Source organism: Hordeum vulgare, chromosome 7H (genome assembly GCF_904849725.1).
Source record: "Hordeum vulgare subsp. vulgare chromosome 7H, MorexV3_pseudomolecules_assembly, whole genome shotgun sequence".
Taxonomy (NCBI): domain Eukaryota; kingdom Viridiplantae; phylum Streptophyta; class Magnoliopsida; order Poales; family Poaceae; genus Hordeum; species Hordeum vulgare.
In genome coordinates this window covers 139,950,436-139,974,765 of record NC_058524.1, presented here as the reverse complement: position 1 = coordinate 139,974,765, position 24,330 = coordinate 139,950,436, and the positions used below count along the sequence as shown (strand labels likewise).

General features: G+C 47.0%; 3 protein-coding genes across 3 annotated transcripts; 2 read left to right on the top strand and 1 right to left on the bottom strand.

Annotated features, from left to right (window-relative positions):
- The first annotated feature begins 3,433 nt into the window (after positions 1–3,433).
- LOC123413492 (acyl-coenzyme A oxidase 2, peroxisomal-like) lies at positions 3,434–7,924 on the top strand. The gene is made up of 7 exons (XM_045106432.1): positions 3,434–4,034; positions 5,145–5,260; positions 5,425–6,308; positions 6,507–6,686; positions 6,766–6,932; positions 7,359–7,482; positions 7,590–7,924. Exons 1-7 carry the CDS (start codon positions 3,571–3,573, stop codon positions 7,743–7,745), a joined length of 2,091 nt encoding a protein of 696 aa, XP_044962367.1. The 5' UTR covers positions 3,434–3,570; the 3' UTR covers positions 7,746–7,924.
- A 1,202-nt stretch (positions 7,925–9,126) lies between these two features.
- LOC123413493 lies at positions 9,127–12,609 on the bottom strand. Its single transcript, XM_045106433.1, has 8 exons — positions 12,170–12,609; positions 11,973–12,053; positions 11,823–11,882; positions 11,221–11,264; positions 11,020–11,062; positions 9,819–9,890; positions 9,634–9,735; positions 9,127–9,553 (listed from the first exon to the last, which is right to left on the bottom strand). Exons 1-8 carry the CDS (start codon positions 12,494–12,496, stop codon positions 9,428–9,430), a joined length of 855 nt encoding a protein of 284 aa, XP_044962368.1. The 5' UTR covers positions 12,497–12,609; the 3' UTR covers positions 9,127–9,427.
- A 75-nt stretch (positions 12,610–12,684) lies between these two features.
- LOC123413491 lies at positions 12,685–23,984 on the top strand. The gene is made up of 3 exons (XM_045106430.1): positions 12,685–13,120; positions 14,232–14,433; positions 23,361–23,984. Exons 1-3 carry the CDS (start codon positions 12,703–12,705, stop codon positions 23,521–23,523), a joined length of 783 nt encoding a protein of 260 aa, XP_044962365.1. The 5' UTR covers positions 12,685–12,702; the 3' UTR covers positions 23,524–23,984.
- Positions 23,985–24,330: the final 346 nt, after the last annotated feature.

The window sequence follows — 24,330 nt, the reverse complement described above, 5'->3', positions numbered from 1 at the left end:
AGCTTAAACCCTAGTTTATGCGTTGCTTCGTAAGGGGCTGATTTGGATCCACTAGTTTAATGCTATGGTTAGACTTTGTCTTAATTCTTATTTCGTAGTTGCGGATGCTTGCGAGATGGGTTAATCATAAGTGGGATGCTTGTCCAAGTAAGGGGAGTACCCAAGCGCCGGTCCACCCACATATCAAACTATTAAAGTAACGAACACGAATCATATGAACATGATGAAAACTAGCATGACAGAAATTCCCGTGTGTCCTCGGGAGCGTTTTTCCTCCTATAAGACTTTGTCCAGGCTTGTCCCTTGCTACAAAAGGGATTGGGCCACTTTGCTGCACCGTTGCTACTTTTGTTACTTGTTGCTTGCTACGAATCATCTCACCACACAATCACTTGTTACCGATAATTTCAGTGCTTGCAGATATTTCCTTGCTGAAAACCACTTGTTAGATCCTTCTGCTCCTCGTTGCGTTCGACACTCTTACTTATCGAAAGGACTACGATTGATCCCCTATACTTGTGGGTCATCACACCTTTATAGTCACCCAGTAACGTTGCGACATTTGATACACACAAGGTATTCCTCCGGTGTCAGTGAGTTACATGACCTCATGGTCATAGGAATGAATACTTGACACGCAGAAAACAACATCAACAAAATGACACGATCACATGCTACGTTTATAGTTTGGGTCTTGTCCATCACATCATTCTCCTAATGATGTGATCCAGTCATCAAGTGACAACACTTGCATATGGTCAGAAAACCTTAACCATCCTTGATCAACTGGCTAGTCAACTAGAGGCTTACTAGGGACATTGTTTTGTCTATATATCCACACATGTATTTATGTTTTCATTTAATACAATTATAGCATGGATAATAAACGATTATCTTGAAACAGGAAATATAATAATAACTATTTCATCATTGCCTCTAGGGCATATTTCCAACAGGACGACCTTGACTTGGTCTGATTACGTGCTCTTTCATCGGTACCTCCAAAGAGGGAGGGTTATGCACGCGTGCTACCTTGGCCCGATAGGCGGTGATAACCCTGTGAGCCAGTTGATTGTTTGACCCGGGAGTCCCCATTTGGGACAGTTTAGTTTGGCCACGACGGTGGAAGGTGTCATGAGGACACAAGGGCCACCCAGGGCAGGACTTCGGGGGAGGATGAATGCCGGAGGTACGATGCGAGAGTCACGGATCAGACAAGTTTCGTTGGAGCAACACTGGTCCACCCGAATGGGATCATGAGGTCAGCGCTCCATGGTGTGGGTAAAGTGTGCAACCTCTGCAGAGTGTCAAATCTATTCAAATAGCCGCATCCACAGTATTGGACAACCCGTCCAGACCTCAGTAGGTGGTCAACCATAACTATGATATTAATGATGGAAGAATTCGTATGAGTATGATAACAGTTGGGCATCAAGCCGGTGACAAGTCTTGAGGATATTCGCTGAAGGTTCTGAGTAAGATCACAAGAGTTGGTATCACCAGAGTACGGTGAGAGTAGCCTGGTATAGTTATTTTCAACTACCCCTTTAGTATAACAAATCTTTACCTAATCTTGATTGCTATGATGTTGTCTTGCCTTAATGCTAATGTTTGTTGTGAGCTTGCGAGTACATTCAAAGTACTCACCTCGCGTGTCATGCCAGTTTGCAGGTCATGCCATGATTGCTTGCTTGTCGAGGATTCCGAGTTGCGAGCTAGGATACACATTCCAGCCAGAGTCCCCGTGGAGTGGAGTTCATCACGTCCGTCGTTGTTCCGCTGCTAGTGTAGGATTTACCGTAGGCAAGTGTAGTATCATTGTAATCTAAGAACCCCTTGTAATCTTTCCAGAGTAATAAAGAGCTGATTTGTTCTATGCCAACGGTTCCGTATTCCAGAAGACTGGTCCCTGGGCTGGAATACGGGGCGTTCCGGTTTCCTCTGAGCTGGGGTGCCACATCTAGGTTCCTTACTAGCTTGTGCATTGACTTCATTGTTCTCACAATATATACCCAAAGGACTAGAAGCACTAGGCGTGGAGGAACATACTACGCAATATACACTTTTACATCATATGGTCAAGCCCGGAATCACCATGAAGATGAAGATAGATCCTATCTCATCAACTAGATCGCAACAGACAGGAAGAAGAAGCTGACAACGATCTAACGACTCCCATAGCTAGGTTATATCTCCCATCCATGAGAATTATTCCACCGATCAAGGGTCGAAATAGAGGAACCCTCTGCATTATCCACTCGTTTCGAATTAGCGATTCGACAACGCTTCTTCGTTCATGACAAAATCCATAAATATAAAACTAGAGGTAGAAGAGTGTACCAGAATACGTCTAGTTCTCAACTAGATGGAGAAGAAAGGGGCGCGCTAGCTACGCGCGTGTGGGTGGGGGTGCCTCCAAGGGGACCGACCTAGAGGGGGGAGGAGTCCTCCTAGGACTCCAACTCCTCCCATCCCCATGCGGCTTGCCTCCCAAGCCCAAGGGGATGCACCACTAGTGAGCCTTTAGGGCCCACGGTTTGCCTCCCCTTGGGATATCCAAAGGAACAACCCCATAGAAACCCTTGAAATATTTCGAAAGCTTTTGGTACCTTCAAAAAATTATCGAGATGCTCTCGGGCACTTTCGGGACACTCCCGACACTTATGGCACACTCATGGATCCATTTGGAACACTTTCGAAATTATCGAGAACTCTTTTGATGTCATTCTCTCTTTCTCCTATATCATCTAGTTCTCAAATAAATCACTGGTGTGACCCTGCAGATTCGGTGATGTGTATACATGACCCGAAACCAGACCATGAGTGTAACAGTGGCTTTCCGTTAGATTGCCCTTCTGGACCTGGTCCAATCTTGTCGTCGCCAACGACTCGATGTCATAGGTACACTGCTTGGACCTTCCATGGTGCTGGTCACACTCTTCTCTGTTGGCAACGGCCAACCAGCCTGCATCCTCGGGTGCAACAAACGGGAGCTTGCTAGAGTGATGAAGGGCATAGAAAGTTTGGCAACTACCGTCACTGTCGAAAGAAAAGTCGTTGTCATCCCTTCTGTCACCCGCAGAGCATCTGTGGCCGCTGGCCGCCATGTGTTGGAGGGAGCGCATGCGGGAAGGAGGAAGTGGTTAAGGAGAGATCTGAAGGTGGGGTGAAGGGGATGGCATTGCGATTGGTTTCGACCGGTTGGGGTTTGCCTACCATCGCCTAACGTCGCGTGACAAACATCATCTTTACCCGCGCAACATGGCACTGACAGTGGGGAACCAACGGTCAGTTTTTTCCTCGATCGGCTTTAATCGACCACTTGTCAACACAATTATAACTGGGTTTTGCAAAAAATAAAATGTAACGTGGTTAGTTTTTCATTTAGAGTCTACAAATGTGATGGGTTTCGCGATTTACTCATAGAGAAGGGATTGGGGTGGACTTAAGGCCTCCCAAAACAAGGCCGAAAGCAACGTCCCAACGCAACGGAACCAACAACCTCGGCTTCGCTTTCTCACTCCCGCCCCGGCCCGCACACGTTCCATCTAACACGTCGCCGCCGTCGCCATGGCCACCATGTCCCGCTCCGGCTCCGGCTCCGAGGACGAAGACTCCACGCCGGCGATGCGCCGCCTCCGACGCCTCTCCCTCCACCTCCTACAGCCCTCCGATCGGCCCGCTCCCGAGGGGGCCAATTCCCTTGTCCCCGCCGCCTGCGCGGGGAAGCGGCGGGCGGGGGGGCTGGACGCGGACGTGGCGGCACTCACCTCGTACCTGCGGGGGCGGCACCGGGCGACGCAGGAGCGGTTATACAGGTTCTTTGTCGAGCGGCCGGAGCTCCATACGCCCGTCGAGCTGCCCATGGCCGCCCACCGCGAGCTCTGCCTCCGGCAGATGGTAGCGCTCGTTCGAGAGGCCGGGGTGCGCCCGCTCAGCCTCATGGCAGACGACCCCGCCGAGTACTTCGCCGTCATGGAGGCCGTCGGCGGGCTCGACATCTCCCTCGCCATCAAGGTCGGGGTACAGTACAGGTTGGTTCGCTTTTCTTCTTTCACCCCGCGTTCTAGTTAATTTACTGGTAATTGAGCAATCCCCTCACAAATAAACTGGTAAAGAACACAAATCGATCCTGATTTTCTTCCATATGTTTCATATATGGGGATTGTTAGTTGGTTGTTAACGAGATGTTTTTATCTAAAAAAAAAAAGTTAACGAGAGGGCTTACATAACTGCTTGATGTTACGAGGTGAACTGCGAACCACATCTATGGATCAATTGGTAACTTGACTGTCGGTCTCAGTAACTAAATCGTTTTGCTTTACTCTTTTGAACGTGAATAACACGAATCATACTGATCTTGACCATACTGATTATCGCATTCACGAGGATTCTAACTTGGAGCATGGTTAATTTGATTTATGAGTGTGGGCTTGGGGTCTGTCGATAACTTAATGCTCCAACCTACTTCATGGATGGATCTGCTGATATATTAACTGCACCTACTTTATGTACGGTAGGTAGATTGCAATTGCAGTCCTTTTGGGGCCAAGTACTTATGACTTATGAGCGACAAGGACTCGACTTATGAGCGACAAGGACTCTGAAAACAGAGTTTCAGCATGAGTGCACATAGGTTTATATTTTGTGGGGGCTTGATAATAGATGATATCTGCCATGGCATCGGCCTAATTAATTATTGTGGCGATAGAAGAAGCATTATTTCTTGATTAAGATGCTTTGTTTGCTACAACTTTGGTTAACATTAGTTTGTGAGCCATTTGATTGCCTACTGGGACGATTGCGTACACAGTTCATTATTGTGAAATGTTAAGCATTTTTTGTACCCATTTTTTGTAGTCACGACGATTCCATTTCCAGTATTGGGATTATTTAGGGTATACGTGCATCTGGAGTTTGGTTAGCGGTTCACTTCATACAACCTCAAACACTGCACCTTTTATCATTCTGGAATTCATGCAAAATGCCCTCAGCGGTATGTCGGATTATTTCCTTTGATGATCTTAGCAGGACAATAACACGTCATTTGACATTTGTAATTATTATTTAGTGGTTTTATGTGCTACCTTTTCCTTGTCTGTCCATTGTTATAAATCCACTAACTTGCATGTTTGTTAATGCAGTCTTTGGGGTGGTTCTATAATAAATTTGGGAACCAAGAAGCACAGGGAAAAGTACTTTGACAAAATCGATAATTTGGATTATCCAGGCTGTTTTGCTATGACAGAACTGCATCATGGTTAGATTATCTATTCAATTATTCCATCAGTATTGCTGATTTCTTGTTAGGTACTTTGATTGATTTGCAGTTTGACTGTTAATTGGGACTATTACAGCACCTAGAACACTGTTTACAATAGTTTGGAAAGATTCCCTTCATTTCTGTTTGTTGCTTTTTGACAGGATCCAATGTTCAAGCCCTACAGACCACTGCTACATTTGATCCAGTTACTGATGAGTTCATTATTGATACACCAAACAATGGAGCCATTAAGTGGTGGATTGGCAACTCAGCTCTTCATGGAAAATTCGCTACTGTTTTTGCAAGGTTAATTTTACCGCTTCAGGGAAAAGGAGGGGAACCTGCTGACATGGGAATTCATGCATTTATTGTCCCGATTCGGGACCTTGAAACCCATGCTGTTCTTCCTGGAATTGAGATCAATGATTGTGGGCACAAGATAGGTCTAAATGGTGTGGATAATGGTGCCCTGAGATTCCGTTCAGTTAGGATACCCCGTGACAATCTTCTGAACCGATTCGGTGATGTGGCACGAGACGGGAAATACACAAGCAGTCTCCCCACAATTAATAAAAGATTTGCAGCAACCCTTGGTGAGCTTGTTGGGGGACGAGTTAGTCTTGCATATAGTTCTGTGGGAATACTCAAAGTTGCAGTAACCATTGCTGTTAGATATGCTTTACTGCGTCAACAATTCGGTCCACCTAAGCAGCCTGAAATCAGTGTGCTGGATTACCAATCTCACCAGCACAAACTAATGCCTATGTTGGCATCAGCGTATGCATTTCATTTTGCCAGGCGGTATTTGGTAGATAAGTACTCGGAAATGAAGAAAACCAATGACGAGGATATTAGTGCTGATGTCCACGTACTTTCATCTGGGTTAAAGTCCTACATAACTTCATACACGGCAAAATCTATTAGCATATGCCGAGAATCGTGTGGTGGCCATGGGTATGCTGCTGTAAATCATTTTGGTGATCTGCGGAATGACCATGATATATTTCAAACATTTGAAGGAGACAATACAGTTCTGCTGCAGCAGGTACCAATGGGAATCCTTTACAAAGCTCATTTTGTAATATTTGATGGGCAGGTTCTCTGATAGTTGATAGGGTAGTATATATATTAAGAACACACACTTAATTACATACTGTGGGTAGAAGTTTGGGTGAGTAATTTCCTGTGATATGAAGTTACTTATACCTCAAATATTGTACCTCTTATCACGATGCTATTGTAGGTTGCGGGCGATCTCCTGAAGCAATATCAGCAAAAATTTAAGGGAGGAACACTCTCAGTCACCTGGAACTACTTGAGAGACTCCATGAGCACCTACTTGTCTCAGCCTAACCCTGTTACTGCTCGGTGGGAAGGGGAAGATCATCTAAGGGATCCTAAGTTTCAGCTGGATGCATTCAGGGTGAGTACGATCTTCATAATAATAATATTAGTAGCAATTGGAAGAAGTCATGTACTGATTGTATAAACTCTCTTCTCAGTACCGAACATCTAGACTATTGCATAGTGTTGCTGCTCGACTCCAGAAGCACATGAAGACACTTGGAGGTTTTGGTGCGTGGAACAGATGTTTAAACCATCTGCTCACGCTGGCAGAGTCACACATTGAGTCTGTCATCCTCGCAAGGTTTATAGAAGCAGTGAAGAGGTACAGTTTTTGTGTCCTCAGTTACATTGTTCTTACCATCATTACTTGTAGGTTGTAGCTAGCTTGACACATTAGTTTAGAAGTAAGATTTTGTTGAATACTACTTACAATGACGATTTGTTTGGTCGAGATCGGCGAAAGCATTGAAATTCTCCTGTCATCCTGACTACAATTTACCACCCGTTGATCATGATTATTTGTGCTTGAGTTGTAGAATTATCCCTAGAAAAATCCTCCTGGTACCAAGGACTCCTTTTTTGTGTTTGGGCCCTTACCCTCATTATGTAGTTTAGCTGAACCACGAATACAAACTAAAGGTGAACTATTAAAGCCTACTCTCACCATTGAGATGTTGTTTTCGTAACCCTTTTGACTTCATCCAGTGAGGTTAGTGCGACAGCAATGACATATGATGTGCCTACGCAGTTGCCCTGATGAAAAAACACGTGAAGTACTGAAGCTGGTGTGCGACCTTTATGCGCTCGATAGGATCTGGAAAGACATCGGGACATATCGGAATGTAGACTATGTCGCGCCAAACAAAGCCAAGGTTTGTATCTGCTTGCCAACCCCATGCATAGTACAAAATTGCAATTTCAGTCCTTAGCTTCAGACCACAAGCAGGACCTGATGCTATGGTCCCCTGTATGCTTTCAGGCTATCCATAAACTGGTAGACTACCTCAGTTACCAAGTGAGGCTTGTTGCTCGAGAACTCGTCGACGCCTTTGATCTTCCAGATGAAGTCATCCGTGCGCCAATCGGCTTGCAATCGGAGGCCTACGCTCAGTACACGCAGCATATCGGCTTCTAGACAAATATATAAACAACCTTCTACTATCATATATCCAACATAGTAAATTCAAATCAAGTGTATAATAAGATAATAGACATGAGATGTGTACTATATGTGATAATATTGTGAATATTTTTTGTCAGGTTGTGTTTTAGCAGCAACGCTGTGAATAGAGCTCATACGTGAGATATTCTGCAGCTACAGTGTCTTCTGATGAATAATCTCTCTCCAGTCACGTGACAAACATGATGATGTGGCTAATCGGTTTTATGCTGAACTATAACAGTACTCCATCTGTAAACTGCTACAGTATAAGAGTGTTTAGATCACTACTTTAGTGATCTAAACGCTTTTATATTAGTTTACGGAGGGAGTACATTTTTGCCGTAGCTGAAAAGAGACCACGCAGTTCTTGACGAATTACCTTTTATGCCATTGTGAAAAGGCTTTGATGCGATCAGGGGAATGCCAGGGATAAACAAGGAAGGTGAAATGCCCAACACTGAAGCATAATTGCAGCAATAATACTTGGTCATACATGTGTATTGTATTTCTTAGATAACTGATGAAATATAACCCTGGTCATGGAAAACTGGAGCTATTGACATATCACTAATACATCCAGCCTCCAGTTTTCTTGTTCGACGGTATACATAAATCATAAAGAAATTTTGAGAACTGGGGTACAAAAGAGACAAACTTATAATAATGTTACAAAAGACAGGATCATATCACTTCATCTTTTCAATCTGAATCCGAATCGTGAGCAGTGGAAGATCTAACCCTCCTATTCTTTGACATGCCAGTCTCATCTGATTGAGCATCTGCACGTTTCATATGGACAACTAGAACATGTGTCCGGATAAGTTGAATTCGAATTTGGACTATCTCATTTTAAAATTTTTTGTTTGGATTGTTATATTTATTTATATTTCAACTTTTTGAAGAATTATGCTATTTATCTTTAATTAGTTTTAGTACTCCTGACATAGGAAAAAAATTGAGTGGGCAGATATTTGGTGCCTATGGTTGGATGGCCGGTGCCCAGCCTGCTATCCATGAACACGTTCGGACGTGTTCATGGACATTTGGTGCCGTCCATTTGATGATCCGCTTTGTTGTTGCCCTAAACTCTGCCATACCTCTTTGGTGCTTGCAAAAAAAAGATCATGTATAAACCATGTCGCTAAGCATTATTCCTTGCCTGGAAGGCATGGAAAAGGATGTAAAACAAGGCATTGTCTTCACAAAGAGCTCGTGAAAAGGTTAATGGAATGCCGGAAATGAAACTTGAGAAAGTTTGAGTTTGGACAAAACGAATAGGACTTACATTTTGAGATGGAGGGAGTAATGCCCCAAAAAATTAAAATATATAGTTAAGGAAAAGGTTAACAGAATGTAAAAACTTGAACTTTTTCTTAAAAAGAAAGACGTACTTGGACAATATAAAGTCCAAAAGTTGTACAACACTTACCGACCAGTCAATTCCACCAAAAATGGATCGCAATCACCAAAAACCTTGTCGGGAAAACCACAATCATGCACCAGGAAGCCGAATAATAATGCTCATATTACAAAGGCCACAATTGCCATGTCGGCATGCTGCGGGGAATGGGGGAGCATTCGTAACACTAAAATGCTGCAAGTTCAGTCAGGGGGCGAACCTTCAACTACAAATGAGTATGGTGGCATTCTACCTATCAACTAAAAGTTGCTTTGCCCAGCCATCGTGGAGGTTTCAGCGAAGGCTTGATTCCAAGCTTGGTCAGGAAGATTGTGTAAATTATATGCAGTACGAAGACAAAGAATCCACAGTTAAGTAGAAGCTGCCAAAGACAGGGAAGTTACTTTCTGAGCTGGCTCATGCTATAAGTATAATTTGGCCGATTAAAAATTACCAAATTACCAGTGTCCCAAAGATCACATATATTGCATCCATGGATGGAATTGCATTCACACCAGCTGCCGCCAGAATGTACGTTAAGGAGGCATGCACGTTAACGGTTATCTGAAATGATTAGTAGTTAGTGAATTAAATTGAAGAATATTTTCTCAACTGAAGAATCACTGAATAGAGTTGAATAGACATACCAATTGAAGAATATTTTCTCGTATCAGGAACGATGACAGTAACACGTATCCACAAGCTCCCACCGCACGGATCTGCAAAGCAAACTGTCAGCTGAAATTCAATTTAAGGACTAAAAATAGGAGTAGCAGAAATGTCAGCTGGAAAGGATACGTCATGCACGCCGCCGCCCTTAGACATGGTAGCGTGCCACCGTTGTGTCAGCTATGTACCGTGTGGTGCGGAAAGGGGGGAGGGGGTGTTAAGTTCTGAAAAGTGGGGGCCAGTGGGGCGGTGTAGCATGTGTTGGGCTGTTGCCTATATTAGCCTGTTTGTTATGCAGAAACAACTAAGTCCGAATTGAGGAATAAAGCTCTAAATTCTCCTCATACTTCCCACTTGTTCTCATTCTGCTTCTTCCCCAAGTCAGAAGAACTAAGAGAGACCTCACGTCGGCAATCACACCGGAAAGGGGGTGTTACATGATCACTGGGCGAAATTTTTGATATGGATTTAGTTTTAAGTCAATCTAGATCTTAGTATCTATTTCTTACCGAATGATCTTGAAGTTTCTTATTAGCAAAACAGGCTGTTTATTTATTTCTACCCAATGATTCTGAATTCAGATGTGGACCTATGAACTACCCTCACTCTCCTCACGGACATGAGCTTATGCACCAGCCTCTATTGTCTCTCGACTCTTTCCCACCTCTGTACTCCTGTGACGAGGAAGTTTCGTCTAGTCATATTAGACATCATGTGAAGTTAAGAAGAAATACCAACTGGCAATGCGTTGCTTGCCAGAAGAGATATCAATTGCAGTTTGCTACATCCTATGTTAGAAATAACAAAAAGAACATAAGCTTGTTTGGTACTGGATATAATTTGCTTGGTAATTTTTTGATAAGGACTAGCACAAAGGTAACCCTCTATTGTGCAAGCAAAGAAAATTCTTCCAAAGGATATCTAACAGGTGTACAAGAAAGAACACAGAGATTTGCAACTATTAAAATCATGAACTAGACAATTTTATTCATATTTTCAAATAGAAACTACATAGTTATGTCAAACATTACGAAAATATCAATGGCCTAACTCTATATAGAATCTTTCACAAGGTAATGTTGTCGAGTTCCGATCCAAAGCTACGAGGCTATGTGTAGTCCATATGTCATCAGCAATACATCTATAGATATGAAATACCAATTGAGAGAAGATACTTACAATTGAGCAGATTATGATGGAAGCAATCCAATCGGTCTCCAACCTGATGACAGAGCAGGGGAAAAATGTTACGGTTACTCAAAGTCAATAAAAATCGGTTGGAAGTAACAGCTGCATATATGCACCTCTGAAGCAAATCTATCATTAACTTTTAGTGACATATATACCAACACTAAAAGCGAAAGCTTCACCTTTCCTCACCTCCACATAGTACCCATGGCTAGACCAACTATCCCATGCATAAGCTGCAGGAAAACAAGCCCAAGAAATGTAAGAATGTCCCGAGTCATAACGAATGACCGAAGGGTTCTTTTAATCTTTCAAGTCCCAAAGAAGATACAGAAATAAAATGGAACAGTATGTACAGAGAAGCTAAGAGAAAAAGGGTAAATTACCAACACCAAAACTTAAGTACCCCCTCCGATCCATAGACAATTAATATGGATCGGAGGGAGTACTAAAATAAATAAATAAAATACTGTTGTTCGATGATTGATGAATGCTAAGTTGTTAACCCTTACTGTTGCAGCTTGCCATCTCTACTTATACAATTTTTTCACTCGGAATATTGATTTCTTTGAGTGCTAAGATATGCTGATTTTAGTTCCAGGATATGGAGCCATTATTCGTTTCAATACCAATGATCTTGAAGTTGAAGCCCCTGATTCAACACCCGATTGCAGCACCAACATCAGTTAGTTTCAAGGTAAATATGTGAGTTGCCAAATTTAAATGTTCTGAACCAAACACATGCCATTGGCACAACTATGATATGAATCATTTGCCACACAGGAGATACTTACCAGATAAGTGGATGCTTTGACAGGGCCAGACAATGTGAAGAGCAGTAGAACAGTAGCCACCTGACGAGGCAATGCCATAAATGAACTAAACTAAACTAAAATACATGAAAGCTATATACAATGCCACGTGAACCATTTGATCAGACTCACCATAGTTTTCCTACCAGCTCCTAACCCCCATCTCAAGGAGGAGATGACTATCGGCAATGGGAAAAAGCAGCTGAAGTAATTCTGCATCAGCAAAAGAAGGCAGCAGCTTCATGCATCAACAGTCAAATAAATGGATTTATAGAAAGACCAAAGAAACAGAGCAACATTGCACGCCGGAGTGGAAGAAGGACGCGGACCTCGATGGCGAGGGAGTTGCTGAGGAAGTAGGCGAGACCAGCAACGGACGCGAACATGGCGCACTCGACGAGCCGCCGTGTCTTGGTGAGCGCATTGTCCAGGTCCACGTCCTCCTCGTCCTCATCCACGCCCCGACGTTCCTCTCCGGGGGCGGCTCGGCTGACGGCGGCCTGGAGCGGCGGGGTCCGGGTTCGGAGCGCGGTGGCGGTGAGTGGAAAGGAGAGCTCTGGTAGCGGAGAGGCGGCCAACCGGCGGGGGAGGGCGTGGTGGAAAGGCGGCGGAGACGGGGAGAAGCGTGGGCAAGGATGGAGGCGAAGGCGAAGCATAATAAGAATCCGACGGCGGGGGAGACGGCGACGTGCCCGGAAAATGGCCGGCGGCGAGGCGGCAGGCGCGTGGGGGCGAGGCGGAGGCAGAGGCAGAGGCTGCGATTCGTTTGCGATAAGGATCGGACGGTGCCGGTTAAGTCTCGCGGTGATAAGAGGAAACCACGCGCCATGGCTGGTCCGTCCGGCCTGAACACAAAAACGAAATGCCACTGCTACAGCTACAGCTGCCGACCGCGTGCTGCGCCGCCGCGGCGTCGGCCCCCTTCTCGTTCTCGCGGCCGCCGCCCTCCCGGCTGCGCGCGTCGCACGTCATCTTCGCCTTCCCTCGCCTGAGGAAATACGGCCGCCGGAGCCGCGAGCCGGTGCCCACCACCCTCGACGACGACGAGGACGAGGAGGCGGATGAGGACGACGACGACGGCGTGGAGGAGGCGGTTGACGAGGACATCTTTCTCAAGAACCGGCCCAAGCCGGCCGGTTTCGGCGTGGGGAAGACTTACACCACCGACGTTGAAGAGCAGCTTCTCCGGGAGATGGGCCTCGGCGGCGCCGGGCGCAAGAGCAAATCGGCTCCGCCCAAGAGCGTCAAAACCAACGGCTCGGCCACAGAAACCAGCGCAGGTGAGCTTCCTCTGCGTTCTCATCAGCTGACATTGTTTGAATCATCGACCAATTAACATGCCATTGCTAATTTGCTATCACTATTCATTATGGATAACACACTACAGTGCAACATTTCATCAATTTTTCTTTTCTTGTGAAGACGACACAGATACTTATGCAGCTAATATACAATGTTCTACTCCCTCCCTTCCTAAATACTCTCTCTGTCCTGAAATAACTGTCTTAAGTTTGTATTAGCTTTAGTATAAATTTGTACTAAGCTTAAGACACTTATTTTGAGACGGAGGGAATATAAATCTTTTTAGATATTTTCTTAGGGACTACATATGGAACAAAATGAATGAATCTATACTCTAAAATATGTCTATATACATCCGTATGTAGTCTACTAGTGAAACTTTTAAAAAGACTTATACTCCGTATTTAGGAACGAAGGGAGTACAGGAATATTTAGTAAATTACACGACGTCAAAAGTCAAATCGCGGAAGATAATTCACCTCGTGGGAAACTTCCCATTTTAAAACATAAAGAAAAGAAATAACTTTTGTATAGTATTACAAGGGCCAAAAACGCAGCCAACTAGTTAAATAAAAATGTGAGGCAGAAAATGCAAAGTTCTTTTGCTTTGCATTGAATAACTTTAACGATTGTTGAGAAATGCTCAGTTCCTACCAGCAACAATAATTCTCAGTTTCTCACAGTTTTTGGTTGCTTGGTCGTCTAAGTCTAACACCAACCTATTATTGGTAACTTACGACTACACATGATCTCTACAAACACTTTGTACACTATAAGTCCAACTTCCAAGGCTAGTGACAAAAGCATGTTCAGAAACTACCTCATGGAGTTTCAGTACACCTGAAAGTGAATGTCGATATGATCCAATTTATCTTTTGCTCTCGGTGTAATAATATCTGGAGTTAATAAATTTATATTTGTTTCTTTGTTATCCACACTCCTTAGTAGATAGCTCAGCTTTGCATTTTGGAAACCTTTTGAAATCATTGGCACTTCATTTTGAGATTTAGCTGCTGTGGAAGGTTTCGAAGAAATTATTGTTGAACATAAGCCTGATTTTCTCGGTGAATTTCCTGTACGTTGTCACAGATGTCAGTGATGATGGCGTTCATGTTCGTATTTGGAACCTCCCGAAAAAGAAGAACATACATAAGGACCTGAACCTGGCTTTCAAAGGGTTTCCTGGCTTGGTAACTATAAACCCAGCAAACTCTGGAACTAAGAAGACCCGTGATCCTATTTGCAAGGGTTTTGCATTTGTCAAACTGGAGTCAGTGGACGCTGCAACGAGGTAATTTATTTTCTCATCAACTCTTTTGACATTCTTGTGCAGTTGTTTGTTTCTTCACAAATTCCTTTCTGCTATCTATTGAAATTCCATGTCGAAATTGGTTGTTCCTTACTTTATTGCTTGGTACTTGTAGAATTCAAAAAACAGTGCTGTTAGCTCATTGGTGAATCTCCCCAGTACAGTGTATAGAAAACACCTAAACCATGTGCCATTCCCATCTCATCAATGAAGAAAGATTTGCTGATGTTGCTCACTGTTAGCTGAATCTGCTGTTCATCCAACATTGCTGAAATAACTAAAGTACAGCCATCAGCACTATCTTAGACATTCTTATTTTTTTTTCGAGAAAGCGCAAATGACATTTGCGTTTTTATCATTGAAGAGGCAGAGTTTGGGTTACATGTCCTCCTAGGAGGCACCAGTTACAAAGCAAAATCGATAGAATTTAGTGGACATCCCAGGTCTGTGGGAGAACTACTCTAAGTCCACGGGCGCCCGCGTTGGCCCAGGCAGTGGCCTCCTCCTTGATGTTGCTGAGTAGTTGCAGCGAGGAAGGCTGGGCCCCTTCGAAGGCGCAAGCGTTGCGGTGTTTCCAGATCATCCATGGCACGAGGAGGGTGGCGGGCGCGAGGCCCTTGAGCAGCGATTTCGGCGTATTCTGCCTGGCCTGCAGCCACCAGTCCATGAGTGAGGCCTCATAGTCTGGTGGGGTGGCGGTCATCCTGAGCCAGGCAAGGATCTCATGCCAAGTTTGGCGAGCAAATGGGCATTCTAGCATCAGGTGGCGCATCGTTTCTGGGGCTTGATCGCAGAGCAGGCATCGGGGGTGGTGCTGCATTCCGTGGCGCGCGAGGCGCTCCGCTGTCCAGCATCGGTCCTGGCAGGCCAGCCAATGGAAGAATTTGACCTTTGGGGGAGCCCCAGTCTTCCATATAAGCTTCCAAGAGGAGCACGTTTTGGAGCCCTGGAATGTTGCTAGGTAGGCAGAATGCGCGGTGTAGATGCCGTTGGACGTCCACTTCCAAGTTAGCCTGTCTGGTTCGGTTGAGAGCGTGACTTGCTGGGCAAGTTGCCAGAGCTGCAAGTATTGGCCTATCTCGTGGACGCCTAGAACTCCGAGAATGTCTCGGGCCCAGGAGTTGCCAAGGAGACCCTCAGCCACTGTCCTGATCTTGTGTCGTCCCTTCGGTATGCATGTGTACAGCTGGGGCATTAGTTCGCAGACGGACCTGCCATTAAGCCATCGGTCCTCCCAGAAGAGGGCAGCGTTGTGTCACGCCCAAGATGCGACCCTATCCTCAATTTGGCACGAGGGCCTCGTCAGGGATAGAAGCGCATCTCGTCGTGTCGCAAGAATGGATATCGTTACAAGACATGTACTGAAAAGATGATATATATAAAGAGTTGGCTTAAACTCGCCACAAGCTACATCAGAGTCACATCAGTACATTACATAATCAGCAAGAGTAAGAGCAGGGTCCGACTACGGACGAAAACAAACGACAAAAGAAGAACGACGTCCATCCTTGCTATCCCAGGCTGCCGGCCTGGAACCCATCCTAGATCGATGAAGAAGAAGAAGAAGAAGAAGCAACTCCAAATGAACATTCAACGCGCTCGCGTCAAGTAACCTTTACCTGTACCTGCAACTGGTGTTGTAGTAATCTGTGAGCCACAGGGGACTCAGCAATCTCATTTCCAAAGGTATCAAGACTAGCAAAGCTTAATGGGTGAGGTATGGTTAAGTGGTGAGGTTGCAGCAGCGGCTAAGCACATATTTGGTGGCTAACTTACGAGTACCAGAAATAAGAGGGGGAAGATCTACGCATGACGGACGTTTCTACTGACGATCAAATGAATGATCTGAACACCTACCTACGTCAGACATAACCCCACCGTGTCCTCGATCGGAGAAGGAACTCACGAAAGAGACAGTCACGGTTACGCACACAGTTGTCATGTTTTAATTAAGTTAACTTCAAGTTATCTAGAACAAGTGTTAAACAAAGCTTCCACGTTGCCACATAACCGCGGGCACGGCTTTCCGAAAGATTTAACCCTGCAGGGGTGCTCCAACTAGTCCATCACAAATTACCACAAGCCGCATAGAAATCCTCAATCACGAAGCTCGCGATCTCGTCGGATTCCCTAGTGGAAAGCCTCAACTCTGAGATTACCCAAAGCCTCACCGGAATCCCGATGCACAAGATATCTCGTCAAAGGTAAAACTAATCCAGCAAGGCCGCCCGACGTGTCGACGATCCCAATAGGAGTCGCGTACCTCGTTCTCAGGACACGACGGATGGAACTAGCTACAAGTGCCAAACCTCGAGTTTCCTCGCGGTGGCCCCGCAGGCAGACCGTTTGGGACCAACACCATCAGCACTGGCCCCCCCTGTTTATGAAAAATTACTCCTCGGGTTCATGACGCCCTATGCATTTCAGTATTAACAAAGTTATTATGTTGGGCAAATGTAGAACCAATGTTGGGCCTTGCCGGACCAGCTTTAATCTAAAACGAATCATCAAGGGGGTCCCCATAACAACCCCGATCGTGTTAGGAGCGCTCATTTATGGAACATAACACCGGTAGCCGAAACTAAGGGGGCAAAGGTGGAACAAAACACCAGGCTAGAAAGGCGACCAAGTATATAGGTCCATTAAATTAAATAGCATTAAATATGGTGATATGACAAGGAACCCATGTTATCACATGGAAGCATCTGCACCTGCAACTAGCAACGCTAACAACATGGTAAGCAAGCAGTAACATAGCCAATCAGTGGTTTGCTAGGTCGAACAGGTTGAAGGTTATCATGGCATTGTTGAGAGACTGATATTTAACAAGTGGTAGGTAACGAGACATAATCGATAGAAGCGGTAAACTAGCATGGCAATGATAGTAATGGTATCTGGGGAAATGATCATCTTGCCTGAGGTCCCGCTTGGAAGAAGAATGACTCCGTGAAGCAGACGAAGCGATGTAGTCGAACGGGTCCTCACAATCCGGCACGCTGCGGAACTCTATCGAGACGACGCAAACCGGAAACACAAATCAACACACAATATACACCACGCGATGCAAGACACACATGACGCATGAACGATCTAATGCAAGGCATGACAATCACAACAATCAAACACTACACATTAAGTGAAGCTCGATATGCACCGGGTTGCATATCGACGAAACTCCACATTTAATTGTTTAGTTCACTCCCGTTAATTTACACGACCATATTTAAAATGTTGTTAACATGACACGGGGTGAAGCACAAATTAATCTACCTAGCTAGGCATTTTAAATGAGGCCGGAAACGACATATAGCATCTCCGAAATGACCCCACGTGTTAAAACTTAATTCTGTCCAGATTTGTCCTAATCACATTTTATGTTTCTTAAACGGCAAAACAAAGTGGTTCACATGATTCTACTCATCGTTCTGGCCCATTTACATATATGGCACAACTCCTACGGAGCTACGGACAAATAGTTACGACCTAAACCGTTTCAACACGTCGACACACAAACCGATGCACACAACACACTAAACAGTTCTAATTATGCATGAGAGTTGGAGTATATTACTCTACATGAAATTCTACACGGTCTACATATAAAACTCGTTAAGGTCCATTGCACGGTTTAAAAGTTACGGACGATTGAAGAAAATGCTATTTCATGAAAATCTAGCAAATTCGCTAGTTAATAGCAAAAACGAAGACGGCAAAAAAATTAGATATGGGTCGAATTGCAACACAGTGCAACAGGCCATAATTGAATAAGCCCGAGGGGCTGAGTGTAGGGACGGCAAAAAAATTAGATATGGGTCGAATTGCAACACAGTGCAACAGGCCATAATTGAATAAGCCCGAGGGGCTGAGTGTAGGATAAAAGAAATAAAACATAGCAAAATGAGGAGGCTGGAAATTGAATCCAAGACCTATTAGGTGTGACCTAACATGGGTCACCAATGGGCTAGCCGTGACATGCTAGTGATGTGCATACGGTTATTATAGATAACAACCAGAGCTGACAAAAGTCAATGCAAAAACGCTGAGAAAAATTATATTGCAGCCAGTGGGATTTGATCCCTAGTCTGCTAGGTGGAAGTTCAGTGCTGTGACCAGCTGAGCTACGATGGGTACGTGATAAAACTGTGTTCCTTCTGAAGATGAGCACAACACCACGCTGAATCTGAACGTGACCAAAACTGTATTCCAAGATTATAACTGAACCTGAGAAATTCAGGTCGGCCTTGCCTCTGCTCGCGGCGCTGAAGCTGCTCCCCGGCGCGGATCCTAGGGCGAACGGCGGGGTTGCTCAAGGCGTGACAGATCCGGCAAGGAAAGTTGGGGGATGGATGGATCCGACCCTCGGGGCCCCAAATCCGACCGGCGGCGGAGCTCCCTGGCGATGACGGGCTCCTGCCCAAGGCTCTAATTTCTACGTGACAAGAGCAGCGAGAGCAACAAGGTGAGAGAGAGAGAGAGATGGACAGAGAAGGGAGAGACCGATGGGGAACTGGCCTGATGGCTGGCTCACGGTCTCCAGATGGTGCGGGGTCGCGAGGTGGGATCCGGGGGCGACCGTCCCGTTCCCAACGGCGGCAAGGTCCGACGGCGTGGAGGCGATCGCCGGCGAGCTCCTGGCTGCCGTGGCCCTACTGTTGCCTGAAGAAACAAAGAAACAACCAGAGTTCAGAGAAGAACGGGGAAGGAAGAAGAAATGAGAGGGGGATGAGAAAGGAGAAGGGGCTCGATGTGCACCGGGTGTGCTGCTGGTCGTCGGCTCGAGGAGGCACTTGAGAGGCCTCGGTGCTGCCTGGGCAGCTCGGTTGGGGAAGACGGCGCAGGGCGGGGCTCATCTACTGGGTTCGCTGGTGACGGGGAGAACGAGGGAAAGGAGCTGAGCTTGCTGGCAGCTGGTGCCGCAGAGACCCCGGTCGCGGACACCTTCCGGAGGCTAACGGCGCAGGGGAGCTGGCGCTGCGGATCCCCTCACTTCGGGCGCCATGGGAGCGAGGGCGAGCTCGGGACTATGGGTGGGTTGGCTGCACATGAGCCAGGGAGAGGTGGAAGCCTGCGTGGTTGACTCGGTTTGCATCTGGGGGATCCCGAGGTGGGAGACAACAGGTGGCGGCGGATGTTGGGACAAGGCTCCTAGGAGTTAGGGTTTGGACCAAATAAGAAAACAAACTAGCTTAGGACCCTCCGATCGTAATCGAGCGGTCACGATAAAATAGATTAGGGTCCAATGGACAAACCGATGACGGTTTGCGGTAAAACGGGGTTGATCCGGACCCCACGGTCACGACCGTGTGTTTCGGGTGCCGGGAGGTTTTCGGACTAGGTTGCGTGCATGTCGGTGCATTGTGTAGAGAGGCTAGGAGGAGATGAGAGGGAAAACGGGCAGCCCGGCAACGAGATTTAAAATACTGGAAAACTTCCGACGATAGACCGAATACGGTGCCGCTACGGTCGACCGTTCAGGTACCAGACGGACTTCGATTGCGACGAAAACTGGTAGGCGGCCTACCTATATTAAAATAAGTCCGCACGCCAAATCTCAACCCAATCAGAGAAAGTTTTACGCACACTTTTAGAAACAAGGATTTGCCGATGCCGCGGGCGCGTGCATGTGTGGTCGGCTCAGACGGACAACGACGAGAACCGGCAACTACTAGCGGATGCAAGTTTTGAAAACTGGCGGCAACGGAGATGCCGATGCAATGCTGATGATGCGCATGATGCGATGATGACGCGACAAATAAAATAAGCCACACGACGAAAACAGAAATAAAGGGGAATCTTCTGGGGCGTCGACATCGGGCTGTCACACGTTGCCATTGCCGACGGTCATGAAGGTAGAGGCGAAGAAGAGCGCGCGTTCCTCGGAGGAGGACTGCATGTCCAGGCCATGCCAGGCACGCTCCGGGTCTGTGCGGGAGAACCAGAGCCAGCGGAGGCGAAGGGCAAGGCCGGCGCGCTCCAGGTCTTGCACGCCAAGGCCACCGTGCTGCAAAGGCCGGCAGACGCGGTGCCAGTTAACGTGGCATTGTCCGCCATTGGCTGCACGTCGACCAGCCCACAAGAATCCGCGCTCGATTTTTTCGATCTGACGAAGCGTCTTACGCGGCGGCGCGTACGCTAGGAGCTGGTGCACGGGGATGGCTCCCAGGACGGATTTGACCAAGGCAAGGCGTCCAGGCTTGTTCATCAGCCCCGCCTTCCAAGTTGGCAGGCGATCGGCGATTCTATCCACCAGGGGCTGAAGCTGGGCGGCCGAGGGACGCCTTAATGTGAGGGGGATCCCGAGGTAGGTGAGCGGGAGCTGGGCGATGGGGCAACCCAGGTTGGCGATGGCGGCAGTAGTTGTGTCGTCGTCGCAGTGCAACAGAGTTGCCGTGCTTTTGGTATAGTTCACTATCAGGCCAGAAGCTGATCCAAACAGCTTCAGGATCTCACGTACAGCCCTTGTGTCGTGTGCGGAGCAGTGGCAGAAGAGCACAACGTCGTCGGCATATAGCGACACCGCGGGGATTGCCCTCGCAGGGTGCAGCCGTGCCAGAACACCAACTTCGATGGCCCTCCGGATTAGTCGTCCGAGCGTGTCTACAGCGAGCACGAACAGCTGCGGGGAGAGGGGGTCTCCTTGATGTAGCCCTCGACGGTGCCATATAGGGGGGCCGGGCTCACCGTTCATCAGACTCGCGTGCTTGCTGATGAGAGGAGGATGGCTATCCACTCCAGGAATCTGCTGCCAAAGCCGTATCCCCGCAGGACCTCGAATAGGAAGGGCCAGGACAGGGAGTCGAACGCGCACAGGTCCAGCTTGAGCAGGATCCTCGGGGCTCCGAGCTGGTTTAGCAGCCTCGCAGAATGCTTGACAAGGATGAAATTGTCGTGGAGGCTTCGACTAGTGATGAAAGCATTCTGACTCTTGCTGACCAGTCCATCGAGTTTTGGGGCGAGGCGCAGCGAGAGGACCTTGGCGAAGATCTTGGCCACAAGATGGATCAGACTAATGGGCCGGAAATCATTGAGCGTATTGGCGCCAGCTCGCTTAGGCAGCAGGGAGAGCAGCGCTTGGTTCAGGCTAGCAAAGCCCCTGCCTCGTAGGTCAAACAGCTGCTGGAAGACGTCGAGGAAGTCTTGTCTAACCGTGCTCCAACAGGCCCGCAGGAACTCTGCAGTGAAGCCATCCGGCCTTGGCGCCTTATGCGCAGGCAGGCGCTTAATCGCCGCCCAGATCTCGTCGGCGCTGAAAGGCAGGTCTAGGTCCTCCAGGTCCGTGGGCTCGATCAGCTCCGACAGTTCCAAGGTGTGTTCGCGGTCGAGGGCGGTGCCCAGGAGGGCGTCGTAGTGCTCGTAGGCTGCCTGGGCGAGACCTTCCTGCTCGGTGATCAGATGGCCCTCCACGGCGAGCCCAAGAATCCTGGACTTCTGCCGGCGATAAGAGCACTGCCGATGGAAGAAGGCGGTATTGGCATCGCCGTCCTTCAGGTATGCCAAACGGGCACGCTGGCGAGCTAACGTGCGCTCCATAGAGGCGAGACCGAGGTAGGAGATTTTGAGCTGCTTACGGAGCCACTCCTCATGGGGTGATAGCAGCCTATCCTCTTGCGCCTTGTCGAACCGTGAGATGAGCTCATGAGAGATGGCGAGCTTGCTTCTGATGTTCCCAACAGATCGAGAGCTCCAACTAGTCAGCGACCGCGCCGTTGCCTGGAGCCGCAGCATCAGACGGTGGAATGGGTCAGCATGGGTGACCGAATTCCAGGCTACGTCGACCGTGTTGTGGAAGCCGTCGAGCCGCAGCCAGAGATCCTCGAAGCGGAAGCCATGTTGAGCGGCAGGCACGGGGGAACAGTCCAGCAACAGAGTTATTCATTTTTTCCATGTCCTTGCTCCTGGAATGCATCATTAGTTTCAGTCTTCTTCTGTCAGCAGGCACAATGACGTGTGATATACATACTTAAAAGTACCATGCCCATTTGTATTATTTTTATGTTATGCTTGATTCCAAGTATTTGTGTACATTAATGGGTAAAAGACCACTGAGCTATAGGCCATGGAATCTTCCTTCCGACGACATGGAATTGTTATCTTATTATATCATGCACATCTAGCATGTTGATCAATCAATGTAAAACCATGACAGTCCAGTTTAGTTCGAAACTTGTTTGCGCCTGGTTGGGTAGGGTGAAGGTCAATTGCAAGAGAGTGTTGGAGACTTGGAGAGGTCCTTGGATAAATTCCTGACAACCGGGCATCGACGCGTTCGGTCGCTTCCTCCTTGGGGGCGATGCCTTTGGAGGTCCGGTCCCTTGTCAGCTCTAGTGGCTTTGGAGTTTTTTGTCGTCGGCCAGGTGTCTGCGCGGCCTCGGGGCCGGTTTGGAAGTCGGAGCGGCGGCTCCGGAGATTTCCTCTGCGTCTGGTGTTGCCTTTTGTCGCTTGGGCGGCAAAACCATCGACTCGGCTGGAACGTGGCTTCGGGGGCGGTGTGGATGTCGGAGCAGCGGCTCCGGAGATGGTTGTTGGGTGTCGGCTTCGGTTGCTCGGGTGATGGAGTTGGCGGCTCGTCGGATGCGCGGCCTCGGGGTCGGTGTGTGTTCTTGTTGGTTGTAAGTCAGAGCGGCGGCTCCGGAATAGGGTTGTAGAGTGTCGATTTCGGTTGCTCGGGCAACGGAGTTGACGGCTCGGCGGATGCGCGGCCTCGAGGTCGGTGTGTGGGTCGTTTTGTTTGTATCGGTTTTCGGTTGATTTTCCTTATTAACTGACCAGTTCTTCTTCTTCTATATGAAAAGGCAGAGCTCTTGCTGGTTCCTCTAAAAAAATCCTGACACCAGGCACGCGTATTTTATGTGCAATTTCTGTCAGCCTCTTTCTTTGTACTATTCAAAACATGTACTTTGTGCCTGCAGGTTCGTTGAACTGTATTCTCGTAAAGCTGTGTCGTTTGGCAAGGTTGAGAAGCCAATCAAGTGCTGTATTGTTGAAGGGCACGCCTCTACGGATCCTTCAGGTCCAGCATCCAGTAGTCAGGCACCAGGGTCGAACCCCCAACGGTTGGTAGCCGTAAGATGAGTGGCACAGTTAATCTGTCATCGATCCAGTTGCCACTCGGTACTTCGACAGATGGAGAATTCCGGGAAGAAGGTTCGCTACATAGATATTGGCATGCTTCGCTCAAGATTGCGAGGATACAGACCGTTTGATCGGAATTCCCGATTTTGTAGATGATATCAAGCATTGACATTAGCAGGAAACCCTTTCTCCAATGGGTTGATTTAGAAGATAGGCAGGGATTAGACTCAGTTTTTCAAGGTATGCGGTGGTTTTAGTTAAATTTACGTGCCCATATGAAGAGATTGTGTCTGAATTAGGTCCGACTGTTTCGGAGGAGGATTTGAATCTGAATCTGCGACGTTTAAATCCCGTGATTAAAGCTGCTTCAAAGATGATTGTGATACCATGTCCCGGTGATAGATGGGTTGTGGGGTAAAAACGTTGAGCTGTTTTATCAATCAAGTATGTGTTGCTGAAAATCGCCCAAGTAGAGCATGGCGATGTGCGTTGTACCTAAATTGTTTATGGGTGTTTTCTGAAGGACCAACTGAGGAAGCGCACCAAGGCACTAGCCAAGAGGCCGTCAATACCAGTTACTCCCTCCGTTTCTAAATATAAGTTTTTTAAAGGTTTTACTAGCGTATTACCTATGAATATATATAGACATATTTTAAAGTGTAAATACATTTACTTTGTTCTGTATATAGTCTTTTAATAAAATATCTTAAAAACTTATATTTAAGAACGGAGGGAATAGAATATATGTTATATTTAAGAACAGAGCGAGTAGAATATAGGTCAAGAGGCCGACAATATCAGTTAAAA

Bases quoted from the DNA above. Each gene is read 5' to 3' on its own strand.
- LOC123413492 (XM_045106432.1), top strand. From the start codon at position 3,571: ATGGCCACCATGTCCCGCTCCGGCTCCGGCTCCGAGGACGAAGACTCC. The intron at 4,035-5,144 runs GTTGGTTCGCTT...TTGTTAATGCAG, and splicing joins AAGGTCGGGGTACAGTACAG to TCTTTGGGGTGGTTCTATAA. The intron at 6,687-6,765 runs GTGAGTACGATC...CTCTCTTCTCAG, and splicing joins TTCAGCTGGATGCATTCAGG to TACCGAACATCTAGACTATT.
- LOC123413493 (XM_045106433.1), bottom strand. From the start codon at position 12,496: ATGCTTCGCCTTCGCCTCCATCCTTGCCCACGCTTCTCCCCGTCTCCG. The intron at 12,054-12,169 runs GTCCGCGTCCTT...TTGCTGATGCAG, and splicing joins GCAACTCCCTCGCCATCGAG to AATTACTTCAGCTGCTTTTT. The intron at 9,554-9,633 runs GTAATTTGGTAA...TGTCTTTGGCAG, and splicing joins ATGTGATCTTTGGGACACTG to CTTCTACTTAACTGTGGATT.
- LOC123413491 (XM_045106430.1), top strand. From the start codon at position 12,703: ATGCCACTGCTACAGCTACAGCTGCCGACCGCGTGCTGCGCCGCCGCG. The intron at 13,121-14,231 runs GTGAGCTTCCTC...ACGTTGTCACAG, and splicing joins GGCCACAGAAACCAGCGCAG to ATGTCAGTGATGATGGCGTT. The intron at 14,434-23,360 runs GTAATTTATTTT...TTGTGCCTGCAG, and splicing joins TCAGTGGACGCTGCAACGAG to GTTCGTTGAACTGTATTCTC.